General features: G+C 43.8%; 1 protein-coding gene across 2 annotated transcripts in view; it reads left to right on the forward strand.

Moving 5' to 3' along the window:
- Window positions 1-1,170: 1,170 nt before the first annotated feature.
- LOC137434018 (sorcin) overlaps window positions 1,171-26,086 on the forward strand; it is a 33,296-nt gene continuing 8,380 nt past the window's right edge. The window contains exons 1-3 of one of the 2 annotated variants that reach the window (XM_068126611.2): window positions 1,171-1,447; window positions 14,906-15,187; window positions 20,013-20,082. In XM_068126611.2, coding sequence (XP_067982712.1) covers window positions 1,424-1,447; window positions 14,906-15,187; window positions 20,013-20,082 — 376 coding nt within the window. In that variant the 5' untranslated portion in view covers window positions 1,171-1,423. Of the gene's footprint in view, window positions 1,460-14,905; window positions 15,188-20,012; window positions 20,083-26,086 lie in introns of both variants that reach the window. The other variant, XM_068126609.2, reaches the window with a different exon arrangement.

A 26,086-nucleotide genomic window follows, 5' to 3' on the forward strand; every position in this document is an offset into this window, starting at 1 on the left:
AGATGCAATTCTTCTTAATTTTTTGGTCAAATTTGAGGGGTTCCGCGAGTGTTCGGTGGGTTTTGTTAGGGTTCGGCGCCTTTAAAAAGATTAAGAACCACTGCGTTGAACCAACACCAGGAAAGCGAAATGGGGGATGTCATGTGGGCTGTGAAGCACAGGCACAGCCCCTATAAAAGCGTAAGCGGAAAGTGAGCGGAAAGTGAAGCATTGAAGGCCGGACCTGTGTCTACGTATTATGTACGAGGCCGTGCTGAGTGATGTGTTCTGTGCTGTTCATTAAAGTTTTTCATCTCTTAACTTGACACTTGAGTTCGTCATATTACACCTGGGTCCCAGCACAAGTGCTTCGGACCTTCGGTCACCACAGGGCTTTCCCAGAACCCGGTGCTTCCCCTGCCCCAAATCACAACAAATGGCCGCTCCACGTGAGTCCACGGTATCGGTATCTGGGAAGGTAATGACAAACGACGCAGTATAAGTATAACCCTTGCCAAGAAACTGCTTCAGCAGCACCAACGCTCTGTAAAAAAAAAAGTACGGTACATCAAATCATATCTAATATAATGGAAGAATATACACAGATAAACACATCAATATGCATATATACACGCATCTACACATACATTTATATGAAATGTGTATTCTGTATACATATGCAAATAAATATTTGGTATCAGCTTTGATTCAATGCATGCTGGCCATGTCAGTTAGTTCGTGGTAGATTCCTCAACATTCGATCTTGGTTTGAAAGGTTTCTTGCATTTTTCCAGTACAGTTTTGTATTTCGGTTGTTAGCATTTATACGTTTGAAAATGTTATTCTCCTTGGTTGGTTTTGAAGAGATTATACAATTATTTTAGAGATTAATAAAAGAACGAAGGACACAAGAATGAGAAATGTTTTCAAGTCACAAATCATTTGTTAAACGAATAGTGAGAAAAGAAACCCAAAAGGAAGTTGGTGGATTAAGTGACGTTTGAGCGGAATGAACGAAGTAGGGAGAATGAAGGAAGGAATACACCCATATATAAATACACGACTAAATAAAGTGTTTAGTTCTCGGTAAAATCGATATTATCATGTTACTTTTTTTAAGATATGTGTGGAAATCCATTACATCTGAGCGTTTTTTTTTTTGTTTTTTGCTTTTCCAGTCAGGGTCCTCGTGGGGACGAGTGCCTGTGAACATCCAATTGTGGAAAGATAATAAACTACAAACGTCGGATTGCATCGATTTGGAAGATATAACTTAATATTTTACAAATAAACTGATGTTAGGCCGTAAATCGTTTCATAATGTGCCGAAAGGACTTTTTTAAAACCACGATGAAAGGTTAACGAACAACAACAACAACAACAATACCAACGAAGGACGAAAGAATGAGTTAAGACAGTTTTCAGCTCTTCCTGTGGAATTGCCATGGCTTATCCGACTTACGGACAGGTAGGCTTTTGGGTAAGGCGACACGCATTCATTTATCTAAGACAGGCACATTCGGACAAGCTCAAAGCTTTTAACAAAGATAGACACGAGTTTGTCCAGAGTGGACGAGAACACGGAAGCGAATGGCTCAATTTGTAGATGATGGGCGCTGCCTGATTAACTGGACCGCGTCCATCCCTCGCTGCATATATAGTATAGTAATAGTTGCGTTGGCGGGAATATATTCGAGGCTTCGGTGTCTGGAGAATTGTTTAACGCAGAGAGGACATGTGCCGGGCCTGGCCGCCTGTGCACTTTGAGTCATGGTTGGATAGGCTGGATTTTCGTGACGTCCTCGCCACAACCATTGTTAGGAAATGACAGCTCCTCGTACACGACAAGGGCCACATTTTACCACGTGGTCGAACACGTGACCCATGAAATTTCCATATTCTGCTGAAGAAAAAATCTCTGCGAAAGTTTCGATGGCGGTTCTACGCTGCAATTCCGTTATATATATATATATATATATATATATATATATATATATATATATATATACACACACACACACACATGTATTAATTTATTTATATACATTTATTTATATATATATATATATATGTATTTATTTCTATATATATATATGTATTTCTTTATATATATATATGTATTTATTTATATATATATATTTCTATATGTATTTATTTATATATACTAGGACGTGCCCGTACGTGGGTGCCCGTTCCGTGGCCAAAAAAAAAAAAAAAACAATTTCCAAATTTAAATCAAGTGTACCTCCCTGTCTTTGCTAGCCATGACATTCGATGCCATTGACCATTGCCACTCCTACGCCACGGTGAGGCGACAGGGTAGGATTTGTAGGAGACCTGAAAGTGCAGTGTCAGTATGTATTCCATGTTCGAATTGTATTAGTTTTAAAATAGTTAAAAAAAAAAAAGGTTTGCAAAGCATATCAGCAAATTGAAACAGAATTGAAACAGAGCAGAATTCGTTATTATTATTATATCTATTACTACAAATTATTACAAATTATTACATTACAAATGTTATTCGTTAATGTTAATTCCCTGCCATCACCCTCTGCCATCACCCTCTGCCATCACCCTCTGCCATCACCCTCTGCCATCACCCTCTGCCATCACCCTCTGCCATCACCCTCTGCCATCACCCTCTGCCATCACCCTCTGCCATCACCCTCTGCCATCACCCTCTGCCATCACCCTCTGCCATCACCCTCTGCCATCACCCTTCCATCACCCTGCCATCACCCTCCCATCACCCTGCCATCACCCTGCCATCACCCAGCCCCATCACCCTGCCCCATCACCCTGCCCCATCACCCTCCCATCTCCCCCCCATCACCCTCCCATCACCCTCCCATCACCCTGCCATCTCCCTCCCACCACCCTCTGCCACCACCCTTTGCCATCACCCTCTGCCATCACCCTCTGCAATCACCCTCTGCTATCACCCTCTGCCATCACCGTCCCATCACCCAGCCATCACCCTCCCATCACCCTGCCATCACCCTCCCATCACCCTCCCATCACCCTGCCATCTCCCCCCCACCACCCTCTGCCACCACCCTCTGCCATCACCCTGCCATCACCCTGCCACAGCACCCTGCCACATCACCCTCCCATCTTCCCCCCATCACCCTCCCATCACTCTCCCATCACCCTCTGCCATCACCCTCTGCCATCACCCTCCCATCACCCTGCCATCACCCTCCCATCACCCTGCCATCACCCTCCCATCACCCTCCCATCACCCTGCCATCTCCCCCCCACCACCCTCTGCCACCACCCTCTGCCATCACCCTGCCATCACCCTGCCACAGCACCCTGCCACATCACCCTCCCATCTTCCCCCCATCACCCTCCCATCACTCTCCCATCACCCTCTGCCATCACCCTCTGCCATCACCCTCCCATCACCCTGCCATCACCCTCCCATCACCCTGCCATCATCCTCCCATCACCCTGCCCCATCACCCTCCCATCTCCCTCCCAAACAAAGAATAATAAAAATTGTCTACATGTACATTGTACACACCTTTATGTCGTTAGCACCACTTCATAAGGCACCACGTACGGGCTTCTTCTTTGTTTCCTCGTCCTGGGCAAGAATGCGGAGGCTGCTGGAACTGCCAACCCTAGAGGTCGCCACGTAGAACTGGCAATGGCTGAAGAAGGCCCTTGGGCAGAAGATCCCAACATGGTGTAGCGACTGCCAAAAGAAGTTGTGCACTTATTTTGATGAAATCTTTTCGTAACAATTTTTCTTCAAGTAATAAATAAATAATAAGAATTGTCCACATGTACACACCTGTATGTCGTTAGCAGCTCTTCATAAACAACATTGCTGAGGAAACGGCACTTCTCCAGGAGATCCTCACATGGTGTACAACTGCCAAAAGAAGTTGTGCACTTATTTTGATGAATTCTTTGCGAAACAATGTTTCTTCAATCAATAAATAAATAATAAGAATTGTCCACATGTACACACCTGTATGTCGTTAGCAGCTCTTCATAAACAACATTGCTGAGGAAACGGCACTTCTCCAGGAGATCCTCACATGGTGTACAACTGCCAAAAGAAGTTGTGCACTTATTTTGATGAATTCTTTGCGAAACAATGTTTCTTCAATCAATAAATAAATAATAAGAATTGTCCACATGTACACACCTGTATGTCGTTAGCAGCTCTTCATAAACAACATTGGTGAGGAAACGGCACCTCTCCAGGAGATCCCAACATGGTGTACGACTGCCAAAAGAAGTTGTGCACTATTTTTGAAGAATTCGTTCGAAACAATTGTTCTTCAATAAATAAATAATAATAAAAATTGCCTACATGTCCATTGTACACACCTTTATCTCGTTAGCACCTCTTCATAAACAACGTTGCTGAGGAAACGGCGCTTCTTCTTTGTTTCCTCGTCCAGGGCAAGAATGCGGAGGCTGCTGGATCTGCCAACCCTACTGGCCGCCACGTAGAACTGACCATGGCTGAAGAAGTCTCGTGAGCAGAAGATCCCAACATGGTGTAGCGACTGTCCTTGGGATTTATTCACAGTCATGGCAAAGCAGGGTCGTACCGGAAACTGCCGACGCCGCAGAGTGAACGGGAACATGTTGTCAGATGGACTCAAGGTTATGCGTGGAATGAGCAATGTGCGTCCAGAATTGACACCCATCACAGATTGTGCAACCAACAGATTTGGAAGGATCTGAAGTATGATGTACCTTGAGCCATTGCAGTGCCCGCTCTGCTGGTCGAAGTTTCGCAGCAGCATGATGACCATACCCACCTTGAGAGAGATACGATGAGGCGGCATACCAGATGGACAGAGGGTGTTCAGGAACTCAGGCGGATACAAATGATCACCCTCAGATTCCGCTGTATCGACGCTACAGCAAACATGTTCCTCCCCTGGAAATATGGTCGTCATGTAGGCATTTACCTGATCGACTTCAGAATTGGTCGGACATAGTATAACACGCTCGCAAAGCCACTTGGGGTTGCTAATGTTGTTATGCAAGTCTTCGTACACCCAAGTGACAATATCCTGAAGTTTTTCACCAGGAAGAATGAGCGGTTCCCTGAGCTCAATAGCAAATTCACCCTCTTCTGGATTGACAGGAATCTTCCCTTCACCCAGATCCAGCAGGAATTTTGCAAAAGCAGATTCGTCCTGTTGTTCTCCAGCACCCTGCATGATCCTCATGTTTACTCTGAGACGAAGAATCTGCACTTTTCTCCACAGGTATGAGCTCTTGAAGCACCTTCCAACTATGTCAATACGGCTACCGTGTGGCACAACAGTAAGGATTTGCCTCCAGTCACCACTGAAAACCATTGCGATGCCGCCAAATGGTTCCTCGGAGCCCCGAAGCCACTGGAATGTTCGATCTGCTGCTTCCAATGCGCGACGATCCATCATTGAAACCTCATCCACCACCATCAGATTAGTCATGCGTATGAGTGCTGCAGTGGTGTCATTTTCACTGATGTTGCAAGTGGACTCATCAGTGAGAATGAGAGGACACTTGGTCCTACTATGGAAGGTGGCCCCTTTAGGCAGCAGCGTAGCTGCAATACCACTTGCAGCAGTTGCAAGAGCCACTTTGCCCATTGCGCGCACTTTGTTGAGTATATGAGACAATGTGAAGGTTTTCCCAGTCCCACCACTTGCATCAACAGCAAGCATGCAGCCATGTCCGTGTTCCACACTCCACATCACTGTATCGACAACAACGCGCTGCTCGTCATTAAGAAGGCACTCTGTTTGAGCGATGTGAGCCTCAAGTTCTCCTATATTGTGCACTGTTTCGTGCTCGATGACGCGCGGAATGCGAGACTGGAAATGAACTGGGTCAGGCTCAGGAAGGCCAAAGGTCCTACTGAGCGAAAAGCCGTGGCACTCAACTTTGTTCCTCAGCTCTAGTAGCACTGCACTCACAATGCGTCCATTTGGAACATTCACACCTGCAGCACGCATGAAGTCCTCGCACAGCACATACTTGTGCCTTTCCCAGAACTGCACGTGGTTGCCTCTGAGAACGAATATGAGCATGTTGGCAAATACTTCGCGGACTGCAGGGCCAAAAGCAATATTTGCAGCCTCTTCCATAACAGAATCCACCTCCTGGTCATTGTCAACGATGCCATATGCAATGCAGGCTGCCAGATAGGTCTCCATGACCCTACCACCAACACGACGGAGATCCAGAAAGCATGTGGGGCCAGGCACGCGGTACAGTAGCATGCGGAGATAGTACAACTCGGCAGTATGGGAGTTGACGGGAATAATGGGGAGCCGCCCAACCGTATCAGCCTTACGGTTATCCTGGAAACTCAGCCTTCTCTTCCGCAATTGAAACCTTTTCCTCAAGTAGGTGAAGTGCTGGAATACATCTGGATATAGAACAAGACGCATGTGTGGATGGAGATTCATGGCTTCGAAAAAGGCGGTGAGGGTTGTTGCAGGGGGTCCTGACTCTGCCACGTTCTGTATGGCACCTTCGTCAGTGAACGTGATCACCTGCTCATCCTGTAGATGGAGTGCCAGCATCTCGACTGGTGGGTATTTGCGTTGAATGGGGAAATCGTATATGCGCCAGTATCCCTCAGATGCGGTGATGTAACGCCCTAGTTCGTAGCGTGCCACTTCATCATGTCGTAATGCCTCTCGCATCCTCTCATGAGGCTCTAGTCTGACCAGGCACTGGTCCGGGCCCTTTTCAAGGTATTTGTACAGGTACTTGACACAGGTGACAGCACAGACGATCTCAAGGTTGATGTGAGCATCGTACCTGAGGACAATATATGGATTGTAAGGCACAACCCATGCATTGTTAACTAATACGTTAGCACCGCCTCGTATTGTCTTCATGATGGGATCACCAGGTGCTGCTTCTGCCCGTCTTCTGTACAGGGGATAGGAGTCATCAGAGAAGCTTGTCGTTTGACGTAGGGCTTTGGGATAGTCCTTTGTGCACTTCCGGTCTGCCATGCAAGGGCTCAAGATGTTCCATTCCCCACAGGGGCCGTGAATCATGTGTGATGTCACAATACGGTGTAGTTCCGGATTTGTGAGGCTGTCAGGAATCTCAGCAGAGACCACGCGATCGACATCTGCAGGTGTTCTGGGCTTGTCGCGAGGTACCACGGTCAGGAGCATGTGTATATGGGGAAGGTGACGCTTTTGCGTTTCCTTCACCATCACGTAAGCGTCCACATGCCCCAAGATGTCATGCTTGAGGAGGTCTGCGAGGAGTGCTTCCACCTTCATATGAAACACCCGGGCGATGATATCAGGTCTTGCATTGGGTGGCTGACCCTCAAAAACCGATGCTTTAATTTCTGGCCACTTTGGGTTGCAGGTGAAAGTTAGGAAAAAGTCTGGTTTTCCCTTGACTCGGACTAAAGCCATTGCATCCTGAAACTCTTTGGCATACCAACGTGGCGACCCATAAATTGACGGAGGCAGAATGGTGAGGCGTCCAGGTAGCACCTCAGCATCACTGTTTAACGCATCAACGATGATCTTATACTTTTCTGCCTTAATTGACTTCTGGTTGCAGCGAATCCAAGTGAGACGGTGTGACTCAATTTTTGCCATCATGTCGCATACGTACTGCTGTGTCAACCTTCCACCACGAAGCAGTAGATTGAAGTGATGAGTAGGATCACGTACTTGTAGATGGTAGCGGTAGAAAGTTGTTGGCGTAGTCCCTGCCAACTCAGTGTGGTACCCCTGAGAGCCGCAGGGTAGCAGAAGTATGTATGATAGTGGGTCATACGCTGGATGCATGGCGTCTATTGTCTGTAAACCTCCTCCCCTGAGGTGAACAGCGACTGCCAGCCTTCCAAACTGCTCAGTTGTCATAGCCCCTGGAGCAATGACAGCCACATCGCTGTCTGCTGAGGGAAGGTTGACGGTACCATGATGAAGGTCTCGGCGCCGCGTGCGACCTGTTAACACAATATTCAGTTCATTGGCGCTATCATTATGAACCACATACTCAATGGCTGATTTGAATTGCTGGACGTATGGGTTGCACTCATGAATGGCCTGTTGTGCTCTTAGCAAAAACTGTTCATTCAGGCCACTGTTCGAGGTGTGGGCACGACGATAATCCAGCTCATGGGCTGGATCGTGAAAGTAGATCTGAGCAAAGCGTGGGGTACAACCCAGATCGGCAAGAGGAGCACCAATGTAATGGTAAACCTTACCTTGTATGCGCACTCCAGGATTGAAGCCAGGCATACGTATCTCTCGGACACCGATACTTGCCATTGCCAGCGCGTTGTTGTACTGTTTCGCGTGCTTCACAAAGTCCTGGTTAAGGAAAAGGTTTTTAATAGCATCTGGAGGTTGTGATGGAATTGAACCGGGTTTTGGATTCGTAGGATCATGCATAAGAACGACCTTGCCGTGGTTGCAGCAAAATCCTCTTCTCTCCTCATGCCACACCAAAGCAGCACAATGCGAGCATTTAGGGCATTGAAATATTGAGGTCCTGCTCAACGCGTGCCTGTACTCACCATGAAGGACCTCTCGGAAGAAATCGGTATCATCGAATCGAGCAAGGTTGCGATTGTCATGGTGAGCCTGCTCCAGTCTCACACGGTGTACAGCCTCATGACGCAGGGCATCCCTTACTTGCCGGTCTTCTCGCTGGTGAGGGATTTCTTCAGCACGACGCCTTGTCATGCGTCCAGTGTTGTCTGCCAAGCGAGCAGTCCGATCTTCATCCGTTTCAGCTGCACGACGCCTTGTCATGCGTCCAGTGTTGTCTGCCAAGCGAGCAGTCCGATCTTCATCCGTTTCAGCTGCACGACGCCTTGTCATGCGTCCAGTGTTGTCTGCCAAGCGAGCAGTCCGATCTTCATCCGTTTCAGCTGCACGACGCCTTGTCATGCGTCCAGTGTTGTCTGCCAAGCGAGCAGTCCGATCTTCATCCGTTTCAGCTGCACGACGCCTTGTCACGCGCGTAACGTCGCGTGTCAAGCGAGCAGCGCGTTCTTCAGCAGTTTCAGCTGCACGACGCCCAGTCACGCGCGTAACGTCGCGTGTCAAGCGAGCAGCGCGTTCTTCAGCAGTTTCTTCTGTACGACGCCTTGACATGCGTCCAGTGTTGTCTGCCAAGCGATCAGTCCGTTCTTCAGCCGTTTCAGCTGCACGACGACTTGCCACGCGTCCAGTGTTGTCTGCCAAGCGATCAGTCCGTTCTTCAGCCGTTTCAGCTGCACGACGACTTGCCACGCGTCCAGTGTTGTCTGCCAAGCGATCAGTCCGTTCTTCAGCCGTTTCAGCTGCACGACGACTTGCCACGCGTCCAGTGTTGTCTGCCAAGCGAGCAGTCCGGTCTTCATCCCTTTCAGCTGCACGACGCCGTGTCACGCGCGTAACGTCGCGTGCCAGGCGAGCAGCTCGTTCCTCGTCAGATTCCATTGCGCGTGCACTACGTGCAGCTTCGTTCCTTCGTTCGCGTAAACGACGACTCGATTGGGGCATTGTCTTTATCTACAATCTATCTATAAGATAGACAGTAAGTAATAAGTATATAGCCGGTAAGTATAGAGCACTTCCGTAAGGCCGGAAGTGAAGTCTACACTGTCCGGAAGTTCGCATATCGCATATCTATCTATCTATCTATTAATGCCCAATTATTCAATTATCGCCAACGTATTTTGGTTTTTTGCAATTTAATCGCAAGGAAAAGTAGAAAGAGAAGAGGGGGAAAAAGAAAAGCCTTCCCTTGCTGCAAACAGCTGCTGCAAACAACAACAACATGGAAGGCTGCACTGTCCGGAAGTTGGCATATCGCAGTTACGATTATTTTAGTGTTAATGGCCAATTATTCAATTAGCGCCAACGTATTTTGGCTGTTTGCAATTTAATCGCAAGGAAAAGTAGAAAGAGAAGAGGGGAAAAAACGAAAAGCCTTGCATTAACGCATTAACGCTTGCATTGCATTAACGGTTCGGCACACGTGATAGCTCGCTGCTCTCTGATTGGTTGAAGCGTTTTTTGGACATATCTCGGTAAGTAATTGTCCGATTAATATGAAACCTTGAAAAGGCACATCCTCGGGTCCCCAGCAATATACCTGGCAAGTTTCAAGTATATCGGACCCGTGGTTGTCGAGAAACAGCGGTCACAGACAAACAAACACACACACAGACAGACACACACACACACACACAGAGATTACTGGAATTATAGATAGATATATGTATTTATTTATATATGTATTTATTTATATATATATATATATATATTTATATATATATGTATTTATTTATATATGTATATATATGTATTTATTTATATATGTATATATATGTATTAATTTATATATATATATGTATATATTTATATATATATATATGTATTTATTTATATGTATTTATTTATATATATATATGTATTTATTTATATATATATATATGTATTTATATATATATATATATGTATTTATATATATATATATATGTATTTATATATATATATATATGTATTTATTTATATATATATATATATGTATTTATATATATATATATATATGTATTTATATATATATATATATATGTATTTATTTATATATATATATATATATGTATTTATTTATATATATACAGTATATATATGTATTTATTTATATATATATATATGTATTTATTTATATATATATATATGTATTTATTTATATATATATATATGTATTTATTTATATATATATATATGTATTTATTTATATATATATATATATGTATTTATTTATATATATATATATGTATTTATTTATATATATATATGTATTTATTTATATATATATATGTATTTATTTATATATATACACAAAGAATTAAGTTAAGCACCCCTACACAACGAATTAAGGTAAGCACCCCCTAATATATATTCTTTGTGTATATGTATACATTGGCATATATTCTAAGGTATGTGAGATCAAATAATGATTGGTATGACATTAGCAATTATCCATTGATGAAATTGAGTGATCAAAGTGAAAAAAAGTGATTGGTTGAGTCAGTGATCCGATCACGTGGGTCCTACACACGTTATTGACGCAAAGATCGCTAGAGGTCTTCTCAGAACAATGACTGTACGTTAGAAAACATAAACGTCATCCACACTGTCCGTGATGGACCTATAGCTCCATACTTAAATTGAGGTGAAAATATGCCTAAAATTCCCAAAAAATTTCACCTTAAATTATTCAGAATAAAATATTGACAACGGCATGATTGTTATGTTTTTATGTGACCATAATATCACTTCTCCAGAAAATATAGCAATATCATGGGTATATTACACTGTTTTGACGACAACAAACTTGTAATGTGCGAGGTTGTAAAAAAACGGGGGGGGTGCTTAACTTAATTCTTTGTGTATATATATGTATTTATTTATATATATATATATGTATTTATTTATATATATATGTATTTATTTTTATATATATGTATTTATTTATATATATATATATATATATTTATTTATATATATATATGTATTTATTTATATATATATATGTATTTATTTATATATATATATATATGTATTTATTTCTATATATATATATTTATTTATATATATATATGTATTTATTTCTATATATATGTATTTATTTATATATATATGTATTTATTTATATATATATGTATTTATTTATATATATATATATGTATTTATTTATATATATATGTATTTATTTATATATATATGTATTTATTTATATATATATATATATGTATTTATTTATATATATATGTATTTATTTATATATATATGTATTTATTTATATATATATATATGTATTTATTTATATATATATATGTATTTATTTATATATATATGTATTTATTTATATATATATATGTATTTATTTATATATATATGTATTTATTTATATATATATATGTATTTATTTATATATATATGTATTTATTTATATATATATATATGTATTTATTTATATATATATATGTATTTATTTATATTTATATATATGTATTTATTTATATATACTGTATATATGTATTTATATATATATATATATGTATTTATTTATATATATATATATATATGTATTTATTTATATATATATATATGTATTTATTTATATATATATATATATGTATTTATTTATATATATATATATGTATTTATTTATATATATATATATATGTATTTATTTATATATATATATGTATTTATTTATATATATATATTTATTTATTTATATATATATATATATATATTTATATATATATCATTTAATGTAACTTATGTAAATTAAATTTAATGTCAATTTATTTCGTGTAATTTTGCACATGACGTCAGCGTCATGTCATAGGGTCAGTGTGCTTCTTTGGTTAAATAGGCTGATAATAATAATAATAATAAAAAAATATATATATAACGTTCATAGATTCTGATCACCAGAATTTTTAATTATGTTTTGCGTTTGATGTTTCATTGCGTTTTGTGAGATACTTTATCAATATGTGAACCTGATTCATACCTGTCGGTATGTCTCGTGCTTAATGCCAAGCCCAAAATAGGTGTGTGATCCTGAATCCACCCACACCCAAATAAAGTCCAAACTTCTGTGCTTCAGAATATGGTAAATTCTTAATTTTCTTACTCAACTATCTCTCTGACTCTGTAACCAGCCTACCCAGTCACACTGAACTGATCCTCGACTCTATTGCACCCGAGAAAGTTCGTTTCAACCCTCGACTCTCGTCCTGCGGCTGGACTGGACTGCAACAGCTCACGTGTCCTAAGCACATGCTCTGCTGCTCCTGGAGATCCTCTTTCTGCCCGTTTCACCCTGTCATTTGCCCACTTACCCTCTGCTTGGAATTCTGCCACCATCGCTGCATTATATAAAAAGGTGAAAAAAACCAGATTCCTTTAACTACAGACCTGTCAGCTTACTTCCAATCATCAGGGATGTCATGTATTTATCAGGGCATCAACATCGCAGTTGATATGACATCTTTCCTTTTTTCTAATGGCCTGATCTCAGATCACCAATTTGGATTCAGACCAGGTCACTCCACCTTGCTGAGGGTTCTACTTTACCCAACAATGCATGGAGGCTCTCAATGCCAGATATGAGATTATGGCAGTCTCTCTGGACATGTGTCATGCTTTTGATACAATCTGGCATCCTGCCTTACTCTCCAAACGGTCTGCCTGTGGCATCAAAGGTCGACTCCACACATGGCGTACTGATTTCCTCTACTCTTGTAGCCAACATGGGGCTCTCAACAGAATCATTCCATCTCCTCTCCCGGTCAAGGCTGGAGGAGTACCCCAAAGCAGTGTTCTGGGCCCAGTCCTATTCTTGATCTTCATCAATAAATCTCTCTGACTCTGGAAAATTCTCTTTATCTCTGTGCTGATAACTCCACCATCTGCCGTGACATCTCTCATCCTTCAGACAGGCAGGCTGCAGCCTCTATCCTCTCTTCAGATCCTGGCAAAATCACAAGCCAGTCAAACACTTGGAATATGTCTTTCAATCCTCACAAATCTCACACTCACGATCTCTCCCCAAACGGACCATCTGGCAAACCCCCTCTTCCCCACCTCCCTTCTTAACAATCCTATGGAGGAAGTTCAGTCGTTGAAACTCATGGGTCTCATTAATCGGCCATGATATTTCTTGGGAAAACCACATTTCAAAGTTTGCCTCCAAAGCCAGCCGACTGGACATCTTACGTCGCACAAAGTTCTTCCTTGGCACACCTGACCTCATATCCACCTACAAGGCTTTTATATACAGCTCTATAGATTACTGCTCTCCACTCTTGGCTGGCGCCCCTGCCTTGCACCTTACTCAACTTGACGACGTGGAAACAGGATTATTGGAATCTCCTGCGATGAACGTGAATCTATGGGCCTATCACTTTCCCATCGTAGACGGGTCGGTGGACTCTGACTTCTTCCACCTCCTTTCTGGTCTTGCACCCTCTGCTCGTTCTGTGCTTTGCCCCCTTCCCTTCACCTCCATCTCCCATCTCCAGGTTTATACAGAGCACAACAGTCCACCATCAACTTCCTTTTGGTGAAATTTCCAAAATGTAGAATCGCCACTCATTTGCTTCTCTTTTTTCTGCCCGTGGAACGAACTTCCACATTCTCTTCAATCTCATTCTTCCCTCCAGATGTTCAAGACAGCCATTCACCAGTCCACCATACGCCAGATCATCCCCTGTCCAAAAGCACGATCTTCTCTACCTCCGTTAATCGTTAGTAATCCAAAAGCACTTTAATATTCCAAAACACCAAGCCCACCCCTTTCCAAATTTCCAGTTTTCTTTTTCTTCCTGAGAGTTTGCTTCTGTATCCCTCTTGTCCATCTGGTTTGTCCTCCTCTCCCCATCATTCTTCCCCATACCCCTCCTTATTTTTCCAAGTCTCCCTCTATTTTCCCCTCATCCCTGCTGTTGGTGTGTTCCCACTTCCCCTCTCCTACTGTTCCTTTAGTTCTGTTGCATCCTGATCCGTTCAATGTTCATGCTCTTCCACGAACCTCGACTCCGTATACAAAGGAAAAGGAGGAAAAAGTGTTAAAACAAACCCACACCAAATTATTGGGATGCTAGGATCATTATTTTGAAGGCCGAGATTATCTGTGCCCTCATGTCTTCAGTCGTAACTCATGATGCTAATATTAAAGTAACTGCTTTCCCCTTCCCCTGTTTAGATCAGGGCGGGAAGTTGTAATTTTTCCAAACTGAACCTATCAGGTAACTTTGTGCACTCAGAGGCAAGAACAGTGGTGCTGATCTGTCTATTAAATTCGAACCTGTTTTCATTTGTGGACCTCCGAGAGAAGCATCAAAGAGCAAAAAATAGCCCGGATGTTAAAACCGTTTGTTGTGTATTTCTCTTTCTCTCTCCAGTTCCCAGGATTTGGTGGCCAACATGCCGGAGCCTCTGCTCCAGGTGGCCCAGCTGGCTATCAACAGGGGTATCAACAGTCTGGAATTACAGCAATGCAAGGAATGCAGGGCCAGCTAGGGGTGATGCCAGGAATGATGGGAATGCCCGGTCAGCCAGGTGGCATGCACGGATTGCAAGGGCAGCAGGGAGGCTTCCCAGGACACACGGGCGGCTTCCCTCAAGCATCGCCATTCTCGGCTCAAGATCCACTTTGGCCTTACTTTACAGCGGTGGCAGGGCAGGTAATGGCAGTGTACCTTGAAAAACGAGTTCACTTTAAAAGGTTTGATTTTTCAGTTGGTGGTATTCTTAAAAGTTTGCTTCACCACCAAATGAACGAAAAAAAGGTTTTACATTTCATCCTTGTTTTTTCATGTCCCCATGCCTTCTCATTCTCTGCACAGCACGCCCAACTTTAAAGGGTTGATGTTGTAGTATAACTGATCAGGATGGGTTTGGTTGGGTGTCTGACATGGGATCAATCGTCTCGGGGTCTTAACGAGGTTATTGTTTTTAATGTGCCGTGTTATAGACCCTAGCGCTCCTTGCTGACTGCCCTTTGACTATCATCATCTCGCGCCTGTGCGCTGATTGGCTCTCCGTGCGAACCAACTGGTACAGCGACATGACCTCCATTGTCGTGGTGTTAGGCGGCTCCTCCCTTGTCATGCGGCGATATTTCACAATAAAAACAGCGCGGTCACGGTAAATGATGCAACTAATGGACACCAAAAGGACTGCAAGGAGCGCCGCCATGAGGGTCTACTGGCAACATCGGTTACTGCCAATTAGTAAAGCGTGCCGGTTGGCAAAACGCCGGTTGTACGATGTACACCTGTACTTCTTCATTAATTACAAGGACTTTACGATACACCTGTGTGCTTTTAAATAAATTATAAGGAATGCAGACATTATTGACAAGAATCTCCCCCCTCCTAGTTTTGCTTCCCTGTTACAATACCATGTTATTATAACACGGTACAACATGTAAATCTTACTGTCTTGTACATGCGTTGAAGATACGAACTGCTCACGAAAAAAAGTTTGTGATATTTAATTATTTTTCAAGAACTCTCAAATATCTAATTACCTTCACCACCTACTGTAGATGGAAGGTATGTTTTCACCCCCTGTATGTTTGTTTGTGAACAGGATATCTCAAAAAGTTGTGGACACATTTGGACAAAATTTGGTGAAGCTGGGTATGTGACAAGGACGAAATGATTAGATTTTGGTGAAGATCTGTATCCGGATCTGCATCCGAATTTTTTTTAAGCGATTCTTCATCATTGAGAGATGGGGCAAAGAACTATATATAGCACGATATCTCAAAAAGTTGTGGACGGATTTGGACTAAACTCGGTGGAGAGCTTGGGTGTCTGACAAGGAAGAATTGGTTCGATTTTGGTGAAGATTCGAATACGGATCCGGTTCAGAGAATTTTTAAAAGCGATTCTTCACCATTGAGCGATAGGACCAAAAATGATAAATAACATTATATTTCAAAAAGTTGTGGACGACTTGTGAAAAAACCTGGTGGATGGGTTTGGTATGTGACAAGAACAAGCCGATTCGATTTCGGTTCAGGTCCGAATCCAGATCCGGCCTATCAGTGGCATACAAAACGTAAACTGTTCAGCCTGGCGGAGGTATGCGCTCTACCGAGTGCCGTTCTAGTTTCCAATTGATTTTGCATACCTGCAGTTATTGTATTATCCTTGCTACAAGATCATTGGCTTCCAGACGATGGTCAGTGCATGGGATCACACCAAGTCAAATGATTTCAGCTGAAGCAATACATCTATATTTTGTCGTAACTCTTCAAAGAGACTTGACCTCTGATTAATGGTTGGGAAAAGGAGATGATTATTGAATGACTAGCCGAAACCCGTGGAACATCCACGGAAGGGAGGATGTGGTGTATGGATAGAGTGTACCATTATGGATGGCATAGGGGATTTGCTTGTCCGAGTAAGAGTTAGGAAGAAAGATGAGAATGAAGAGTGCGTATATGAACAACGATCGCCGACACCGGCACAAATGCATGCTCTGGATTGTCCACTCGGTGGACGGCTTGCTTTCGCCTTCGCCTGTCCAATCAGCGGACGGCTTGCTTCGCCTTCGCCCAGCAGACGCCAATACGATGGCGTCGTAAGATGGCGTCGTATCGGCAGTTAATCGGATGCTTTTGGGTCCCAACGTCGGCTAATTCAGATTTTTCGAGTATGGCTGTACGTGATAAACAAAGAGTGCGGTTCGTAGATCGCAAATCCATTAGTGCCGTGGGCATCGGGTCACTGGGTGCGGCGTAAAAGGGATAACAAAGTCGAGTCCTTACGCTATTATTATTATTGAATGATGATTATTAAATGCAAGCGGTCGCTGCATTGGAAATACCCATGATGTAATCTGTTGCTGCACAGTCGTACGATGTACAGTATGTCGTCATCATATTGTGGATCAAGCACAGACAGAATAGCCAACTGGCCGATAATTATCCTTCAAGTGGCCTCTCAAATGTGACCACCACTGTCAGAAAGGATGGAAGATTCGTCCATTTATTTCTGCCTGGTAAACCTCGATATAAATACAACTCGACTTGATGAGGACGCATCAACTAAGAGAATCGGAAATCGTTGAATAAGTCATGGTTTGTGTGCACAGAACTCCTATGTTCCACTTCCAATCAAGAATCATGACCATCTGCGGTGGACAACGGCAATATGAGAAGTCCATCAGAGCACCTGTAACATTTTGGGCCCCTAATCGACAACATGCTTCACCACTTATTGTTTTAAACGGTTTGGTCAATGACTCGATGGACATTTGTCTCATTTCAACGGTTTATTAGTCCCCTACCCGAAAGAGCCTTTAGGTTTGCTCTCCATATGACTGTTCATCCGTCCGTCCCACCTGTGGTTTTCTGCAGTTTTCCCCATACCCTTCAACATATTCAACTGAAACTTCAACAATTCAACCTGGCTTTACCATGACGAGTTACAGCACAAGTTTGACTTTCGGGGTGTTTCACAAATTTTTCACTTTGTGGACTTAGAGAAAATGTCATATATTATACATGGGTAAGTTTTCTAGACTTTTCCACTTACCCTTTCATAACATATTGAACTGAAACTTGGTAGCAGACATGGATTGCAAAGCCATTCTTCCTCTAGTTCTGTCTCTCTGTCTCTCTGTCTGTCTGTCTGTCTCTCTGTCTGTGTCTGTCTGTCTGGCTGTCTCTCTCTCTCTCTCTCTCATTTTTAGCAAAATAATGAATGTGCTATTGTATTTGTTTAATTACCTGTAAGATAGACAATAATTGGATTTATCTGTATTTAATTTATTAATTATTTTATATTTGATCTGTATTTAATTTATTATTATTTATTTATAATTTATTTTTATATTTTGTCTGGATTTTATTTTTATTTTATTTTTATATTTTGTCTGGATTTATTTGTACTATAAAAGTGAAATTGTATATTTATGTATTTGCTTGTTTTACTGAACCAAAGGCAAACAAATTTTGCATAAGGAGACCCCAAGTATGGTTTCTGTCTGGGCAGCATATCTTGGGGTGAGGATTCAGGGTGGGGGGAAGACCCCAATTCTCTATACGTAAATGTGTATCGTATAGCTCCATCCTGTGGTAGCCAGTATTAGAAATCATAATCGTGTATAAAGAAAGTTTAAAAACTTGATAATATGCATTACAGAAGATGTTGAAATATGAGTGAGAATAATTCAAAGTTTTCAAAATGTTGAATTTCACTCATTTTGAGCGGAGCTTCAAACCAAAGAAAACAACACTGAGCATCGCAGCATTTTTGCTCGTGCCATATATAAGCAGCACGGATAGTTGACGAAGGTGGTAGCCGACTTCCAAGCAGATGGAAGATAAACTTTGAATTGAGTGTGCGAACAGTCACGTAAGTCTCCGTGTCCGCATGCAATCCAACGATTGCTTCGTAAATCTAACTTTCCTGCCAACATGACAGAATGAGAAGGCATGCTCATGACTATCGCAAACAATTAAATAACCATAATTTCAATAATAAATTGGGACACTCACACATGAGGTACAACATTGTCGGAACCTCTATGGAGAGCCGATGTGCCACAAATCCGATAACGACCAAAGGGGATAGCGTGGAAGGAGGAAAAGCAAATCGAGGAAGTAAAATACCACACCGATATAATAAATAAATAAATAAATGAAAACACTATCTCAGAGGGAATATGGTGCAGCCTCGTGCACGGCCTGGGGAAACTCGTGCTTTGTGTGATCGAGGCCGATGAGTTATTGGTCCACAAGGCTCGTGCTAGCCTGGCCGAGACTCCACTCGGCAACTCAACTGCAACTCGACGGTTCTCTCGCTGTTCTGCTCTCCTCGCCAGTCCTCCCACTGGTTCTCGGCCGATTCTCTGGTGGTTCTCTCCAAGCTATCTGGTTACAGCACCCGACTCACGTTTTCCGTCCTTCTCTCCATCTCTTAAAGAGGCCGAATCGCACCTCGTCCACCCGAACAGCCTTACGTGGCTTTGTAGCCATAAACGTCCTCCAAGGTCAATATGTCCAGGGAAATGTGGGTTGCCCATTCAAATGAATAAAATAGCAATACATGGGAGGTGGGGAAGAGGGCAAAAGGGATCCTTGGGGCATGCGGCATCCTAATGTGTTCCCACTATAAATAGGTCCACGCATGCTCATTCACAAATTATGTACAGAGCTGTGGCTTTACCACTCCTCCCTTCCATGTTTCCACATCACTGATCATGGCATCGGTAATTAACAATGTAAAAATAAAAACAAATGTTTCCAACTGCAAACCAACCGTCTGGAATACCTGCTTTCTTAACCGAGAACTTCCCATGTGCCTCACTGGGAATATGCAAGCTGAACAATAAGAATCGAGTCATTTCATCATCCTCGGCTTTAACTGCCTATAGCTGCTTTAACCTGCAGAGTGAACGAACATACGGGTACTTTTGATTCTGACCTGAAACATTGATTGTTGGTTGTTGGATTGATTGTTGGATTGAAACCTCCTGTCTGTGTTCACACAGGACGGGCAAGTTGATTCTGAAGAGCTACAGCGATGTCTATCCCAGGCAGGAATTTCTGGCTCGTACCGGTGTAAGTGCAGTCGCTGTTTCATTGTTTGCCGTTTGGAGAATCGCTTACTATATGAAATTATGACTATCAAAATGTGAATCGAGACTCTGAGTTGAAGTCTGTGCACTTGCCTCCTAAACTCCCCCCACACCCCTCCCCTCCGAGACTCTCCCTCACTCCTCCCCTCCAAGACTCCCCTCTCACCCCTCCTCCTCAAAGCGTCCTCCCCGCTTCTTCCCCCTTCCAACTTTCACCTTCATCTTCCTCAACCTTCTGCCTCACTCTTCCCCCTCCTCAAACAACACCTCACTGCGCCTCACCCAAACACCATCAAACCTTTTGTCCGCCCCATTCTTCCCTTTCTCCAAGCTATTCTGTAATCTCTGACACACCTGCAACAGCTCTCCCTACCTCTTCCTCCTCTTCCACATCCTGCCCTACCGCTCCCCCCCCCCCCCCTGTTCTGTATCCGATGCTCCCCCTTCCTCTTCCTTAACAGTATGGACCTCAAACATCCGGGGCCTTCGCTCAAACTTAACTGATCTCTCCATACAGGTTGCTTCTGACAAACCAGACGTGATCTGCTTAACAGAAACCTTCCTCCTTAATGATCTCTGATTCCTTGGTATCTCTCCCAGGTTACTCCCTCCTCCGGTATGATAGACGTGAGCCTCGTCCTGGAGGTGGGGTTGCTATCTTTATAAAAAACTCTCTTCCTCACTCGCCCTGCACTGCCCTCTCTCCACCTCACCCCCAGGAATACCTTTGGCTACGGCTTCCCCTTCGCTCCCACCTTTTGTTCATATGCATGTTGTACCGTCCACCAAACAGTGATGACTCCATCTACATCTCGCTGTCTGATAATATGGACCAACTTCTATCTACCCATCCCAACTCTCTCTTCCTCATATGTGGTGATTTCAACTGTCACCATGCCAGTTGGCTGGGGGTGGGTACCCCTCTCACCAGCCATGGCTCTTCAGCAAAGGACTTCTGTGACTCACTGGGACTGACACAATCTGTCAATTTCCCAACCCGGATCTCAGTCAACGGAGAATCTTCTCTTCTGGACTTGGTTATGACTAACTTCCCTGAAAATGTCTGCTGCTCTTCTTCTGCTCCAATCGGCTTTTCTGATCATGTGCTTGTTAAAGTGGACATCTCTCTGACCATTTTCAGAGAGCCTCCTCAGCGTCGACGAGTCTGGCATTTCACTCAGGCCAACTGGCACGGTCTTCAAGCAGCCATCAATCATCTGGACTGGTCTCCCATCTCTACTGCCTCTGACATCAACTCATCCTGGGAATTCTTCCAAAGTAAATTGCTCTCTCTCATGCACAGATTTATCCCTTCTCATCTTCAGTTGTAATACCCTTCCTCCCGTCCATGATACACGGAATCTTGTGGTGAGGCTATTGCCCAGAAACAACTTGCTTTCGTCTCCTGGAAAGCAAATCCAACGGAAGGAAATCTCATTTCCTTTCACAAAGCCCGAAACAAGTGTGTGTCCACCCTCAGGAGAGCCAGGAAACAATCTCTCTCCGTCCTCAGGACCGAACTCTCTTATCTGTCTCCCTCTTCCAAATCCTGGTGGCGTCTGGTAAAATCTGTTTCTGGTGTTTGTTCCCCCTCCATCCCCTCCCTCACCTTAAATGGCCACACGGCTGACTCCGCACGTGAAAAAGCTGAATGCCTCAACTCAGTGTTTGCCTCTAAATCTTGTGTCCCAAACCCATCCCTCTCTGTACCCACCGTACCCAGTCGTACCCAGCTGCTCCTCGACTCTGTGTCCTTTCCTCCTGACAAGGTGGAAAAGTTTCTGTCAACCCTCGACTGATTCTGCAACTGGACCTGACGGCATCAGCCCACGGGTCCTAAAATCATGTTCTTCCGCTCTTTCACTCCCTCTCTCTGTTCTCTTCACCCTCTCTTTTGCTCAAGGTCATCTTCCATCTGCTTGGAAATCTGCCAACATCACCGCTTTGCACAAAAAAGGTGCAAAAACAGATCCCAGCAACTACAGACCAATCAGCCTTCTCCCAATTATCAGCAAAGTCATGGAATCCATCATTGCTTCAGATATGAAATCTTTCCTCTTCTCCAATGGCTTGATCTCTGATCATCAATTTGGTTTCAGACCTGGACACTCCACTCTAGACATGCTGCTTCTGCTTTCTCAACAATGGATGGAGGTCCTCAATGCCAAACAGGAAATTAGAGCAGTCTCCCTTGACATATCACGTGCCTTCGATACGGTCTGGCACCCCGCTCTGCTCACCAAACTCTCCTCTTTTGGTATCCATGGAAATCTCCACGCATGGCTGGCGGACTTCCTCTCTAGTCGTAGTCAACGTGTGGCCCTGAATGGGTTTCTCTCATCTCCTCTTCCTGTTCAGGCTGGAGTTCCCCAAGGCAGTGTTCTGGGCCCTGTGCTTTTTCTGGTCTTCATCAATGATCTCTCTGACTCTCTTGAAAATCCTCTCTGTCTCTTTGCTGACGACTCTACTCTCTGTCGCTCCATTCTTCATCCCTCAGATCGGCAGTCTGCAGCCTCCTCACTCTCTGCAGACCTTGACAAAATCACAGACTGGGCAAACAAGTGGAACATGTCTTTCAATCCTGCCAAATCTCACACTCTTACGATGTCTCTCCGAAAAGACCGACTGGACAACCCTCCCATCCACTTTCTGAATAATCCTCTCCAAGAAGTTCTGTCACTCAAGCTTTTGGGTCTCACTATCTGCCATGATCTTTCCTGGAAAAACCACATTTCAAATCTGGCCTCCAAAGCCAGTCGCCGACTGGGCATCCTCCGTCGTGCGAAGTCCTTCCTTGGCACACCTGAGCTCCTCACCACATACAAGGCTTTCATCCGCAGCTCAATGGAATACTGCTCTCCCCTCTGGGCTGGTGCTCCTGCCTCACACCTAGCTCGCCTTCGCGCTGTTGAAACCAAATAGTCTAGTAGGAAGACTAGGTCCCCCTGCACCCCCCGGAGATATACTTCTAATCAGTGTTTCTAGATTGGAAAAAATGTGTAGAAAATGACTAGCTATGGCCCCAAGCTGAAAAAATGTCCCACATACCATTTTTATGCAAATTACTGCTGCCATTATCAAAAAAACGATTTTTGACATATCTCAGCCAATATTGCAGATAATTGAAAAATGAAGGTGTCTAGACCCATGTTTTGAAGGGCATAGATCATGATAGAACTATTCATAACATGATTACATGTGTCTATGGTATACTAGTATGCTAATTAGTGCTTTATTTACAAAATAATCACAGTTTTACGAAATAATAGACTCATATTAAGGTCCGTCTACACAGACGTTAACACAAAGTTTTATTTTTCTAAATATTACAACTGTCAAAATAATCCTAGCACTCAATGTGACCACTCTTCTCTTGCTTGTTTTAGATAAACATCATTAGCATTAGTGATTCTACACTGAGTCAGTCATCATCATTTTCATCGAAATCGTCAGAGTCAAACTCTTCTTCTCCTTCCTCTTCCTCCTCCTCTTCGTGCTCTCCTGTGTTCAGAAGATCCACCAGTGAGGTTGGTAGGATGGGACCACTGGACCACATTGGTTTCAACAGTCCTTCATCAGTCCTTATCCATCCTTGCTCCTCATAAGGTTTTGGCTTTTCGATGATAGGTTGATCGGCTCTTTTGTACAATGCTACGCGGTGGTTCACACGCTGGATGTGCGGCTTCAGGGCAGACTGGCATGGAGGAAGGCGAGCCAAGACAAGATGGCAGTGGGTAATGAACGACATCCAGAAGGCAGCTGTCTTCCCCAGGTGGCCCTTGCGCACCTTTTCCTCAAAGGCATGGTACTTTTTGATGAGGAGTAGAGTTGAGGGGTCTTTGAGGGCTTCATCGAGGTGCTCTCGGTTGCAAGACTGGGTCATTCTGAGAAGCACAGCAGGGTCAGAGATCATGATGTTCTCCTCCTCAGTGAATCTCTCCATCAACAGCCTCTCCATTGCCTCACACACTGTTTTGAGGCAAAAGAGGGACTTTGCGTAGGCCTTTCCACTGAGAACACCTTTGAGAGATCCACTTGTTACTAGTTGTGCCTCAAAGAGAATCTCTGCATATCCAGAACCACGCATCTTGTGTCCAGTGAGCATCCCGATGTAGTTCATGGATGTGTGGAAGGGTCCAATCGTTACTACATGACTAGCAAATTCATTTGGCCAGCGCCAGATGATGGGAAGGGCTTTCATGCAGACACCCAGATCAAATGTATTCAGGACCCATCTCTGACCCACCTCAGCAGTTGCTGCCTCGGAACGCTTCAGTAGCTCACGAACAACTGCGTTGTCTGTGATCGGTTGGTGGATAGGCGTGCAGTAGTCGACTGTTGATTTGCTGGGTGGGGGAGAACCAGTTGCAGAGGTGAAACCCCCTAGCCCAGGCACAGGCTGCAGGCCACAGCTTCCGATGTATCTGATGAAGAGCCAGATGTAGTACTCTTGCATCGTAGTGGCATAGACTGTGTCATTCTCTGCTGGCGGTGTGAATGATGAGCCTTCAGGGAACTTCGGGCCAACGCGAGTAAAGTGCAAGGGTGGGAGAGTTTTTGGTGTGTCGACCTTCAGGCTACGCTGTTGTGACCTATTGATGGTAGGTAGCATTCGGTCCTTGCTGCTCTCGAACCCGGGCTTGACCTCCTGCACCATGATTCCTCCAGCACTGTTTACAATGTTGCTGCCGTGCACACTGGTAGTGGTTTTATTCAAGTTGTCCCACTCACAGTGGAATACAAGGTTGCCCTCTCCTGTCACAATTTGTGGTGTACGATAAGTTGAGACTTCATCCAGGACCTTGGCGAGAGCAGTTTCCAACTCCAAGGCGAAATCGTAGCTCTCAGAGTGTCCAAGCCTGTGTAGTATTGTGGTGAGCTGTTTGCTTCGGAACAGGTGCCTTACAGTCACACAGAGGAGAATGTGCTTTGGTAACTTCCATTTTCCATCTGACACTGCACGGCACAGATCTTGTCCAATGGAGAAGACCAGACGCTTCACCTTTTCTGTCTCGATGCCCTCCTTGCCAGTCATTAGCACGCTGAGAAAGCGGACAAGGTCTGGAGGTAGGATGTCTTCAGGATTGAGCTCCATGTCTTCAGCTGTTGGTGGCCATGGTTGGTCTTTACACTCTCTGAAAGCCTGTAGAATACCCTGGCGAAGTTGGAGGGCAACATTTTGGTTCTTGTTTGTGCTTCCGAGTGTGAATGCTCGTGCGAGAGCATTGGAAACTGTTATGTTTGAGCTGTGCACAAGCCAGAAAGAAATGACATCACATTTGTCATGATCAACCTTCGTGAAGTGGATATGCTCCTTGATTGGGTCATTCTGTAGGCGTTTCAGTAGTTTCTCTGACCGATAATTTGAGTTCTCATATCCATTCAGTTTCAGTTCCTCGACATAGAGCAAGCGCAAGGAAGAAAGCTGTAGAACTTTATTCTGCTGGATGACCTGGGTTTGAATGTGTTCCAGTACTGAGTTGAATGCCTTTTCATGGGCGGCTGACATGCAAGCCTGCTCCTTTGGTGCTTCGGCTCTGTGAATCGCACGCTCATAGTTGTAGAATGCTGTGCGGAAAGCTTTAAAACATGACGGATGGTGTTTGGCCTCACATGCAAAGAGGTCTTTGTTTTTCACCTTTCGATGGAGTCGATAGAGACCCATTTTCTCAGCCCGTGTTTCGATTTGCTCCCATGCATTTTCTTTGTTTTTAAAGGATGGGAAGGTTGTAGGCCTCTCAGTATTGCGATGAGCATCTTTGGTCTCAACTTTCTCACAAAATATACACTCTGGCGGGAAGATGGGTTCAGCAGAACCTCCTGGTTTACGAGGAGAGTGATGCCATGATGAGGTTGATGGCCCTGGTTCTGTATCATCTCCCAGACGATGAAAGTGGCGGACAAAGTGCTTATAACACTTGCTGTGATATCCTACTCTTTCTAGGTCATCAGGAAGAGTTGCCGGGATCTGATCACATACTGATTGC

Source organism: Myxine glutinosa, chromosome 10 (genome assembly GCF_964187855.1).
Source record: "Myxine glutinosa chromosome 10, kmMyxGlut1.1, whole genome shotgun sequence".
In the NCBI taxonomy this organism is placed as follows: domain Eukaryota; kingdom Metazoa; phylum Chordata; class Myxini; order Myxiniformes; family Myxinidae; genus Myxine; species Myxine glutinosa.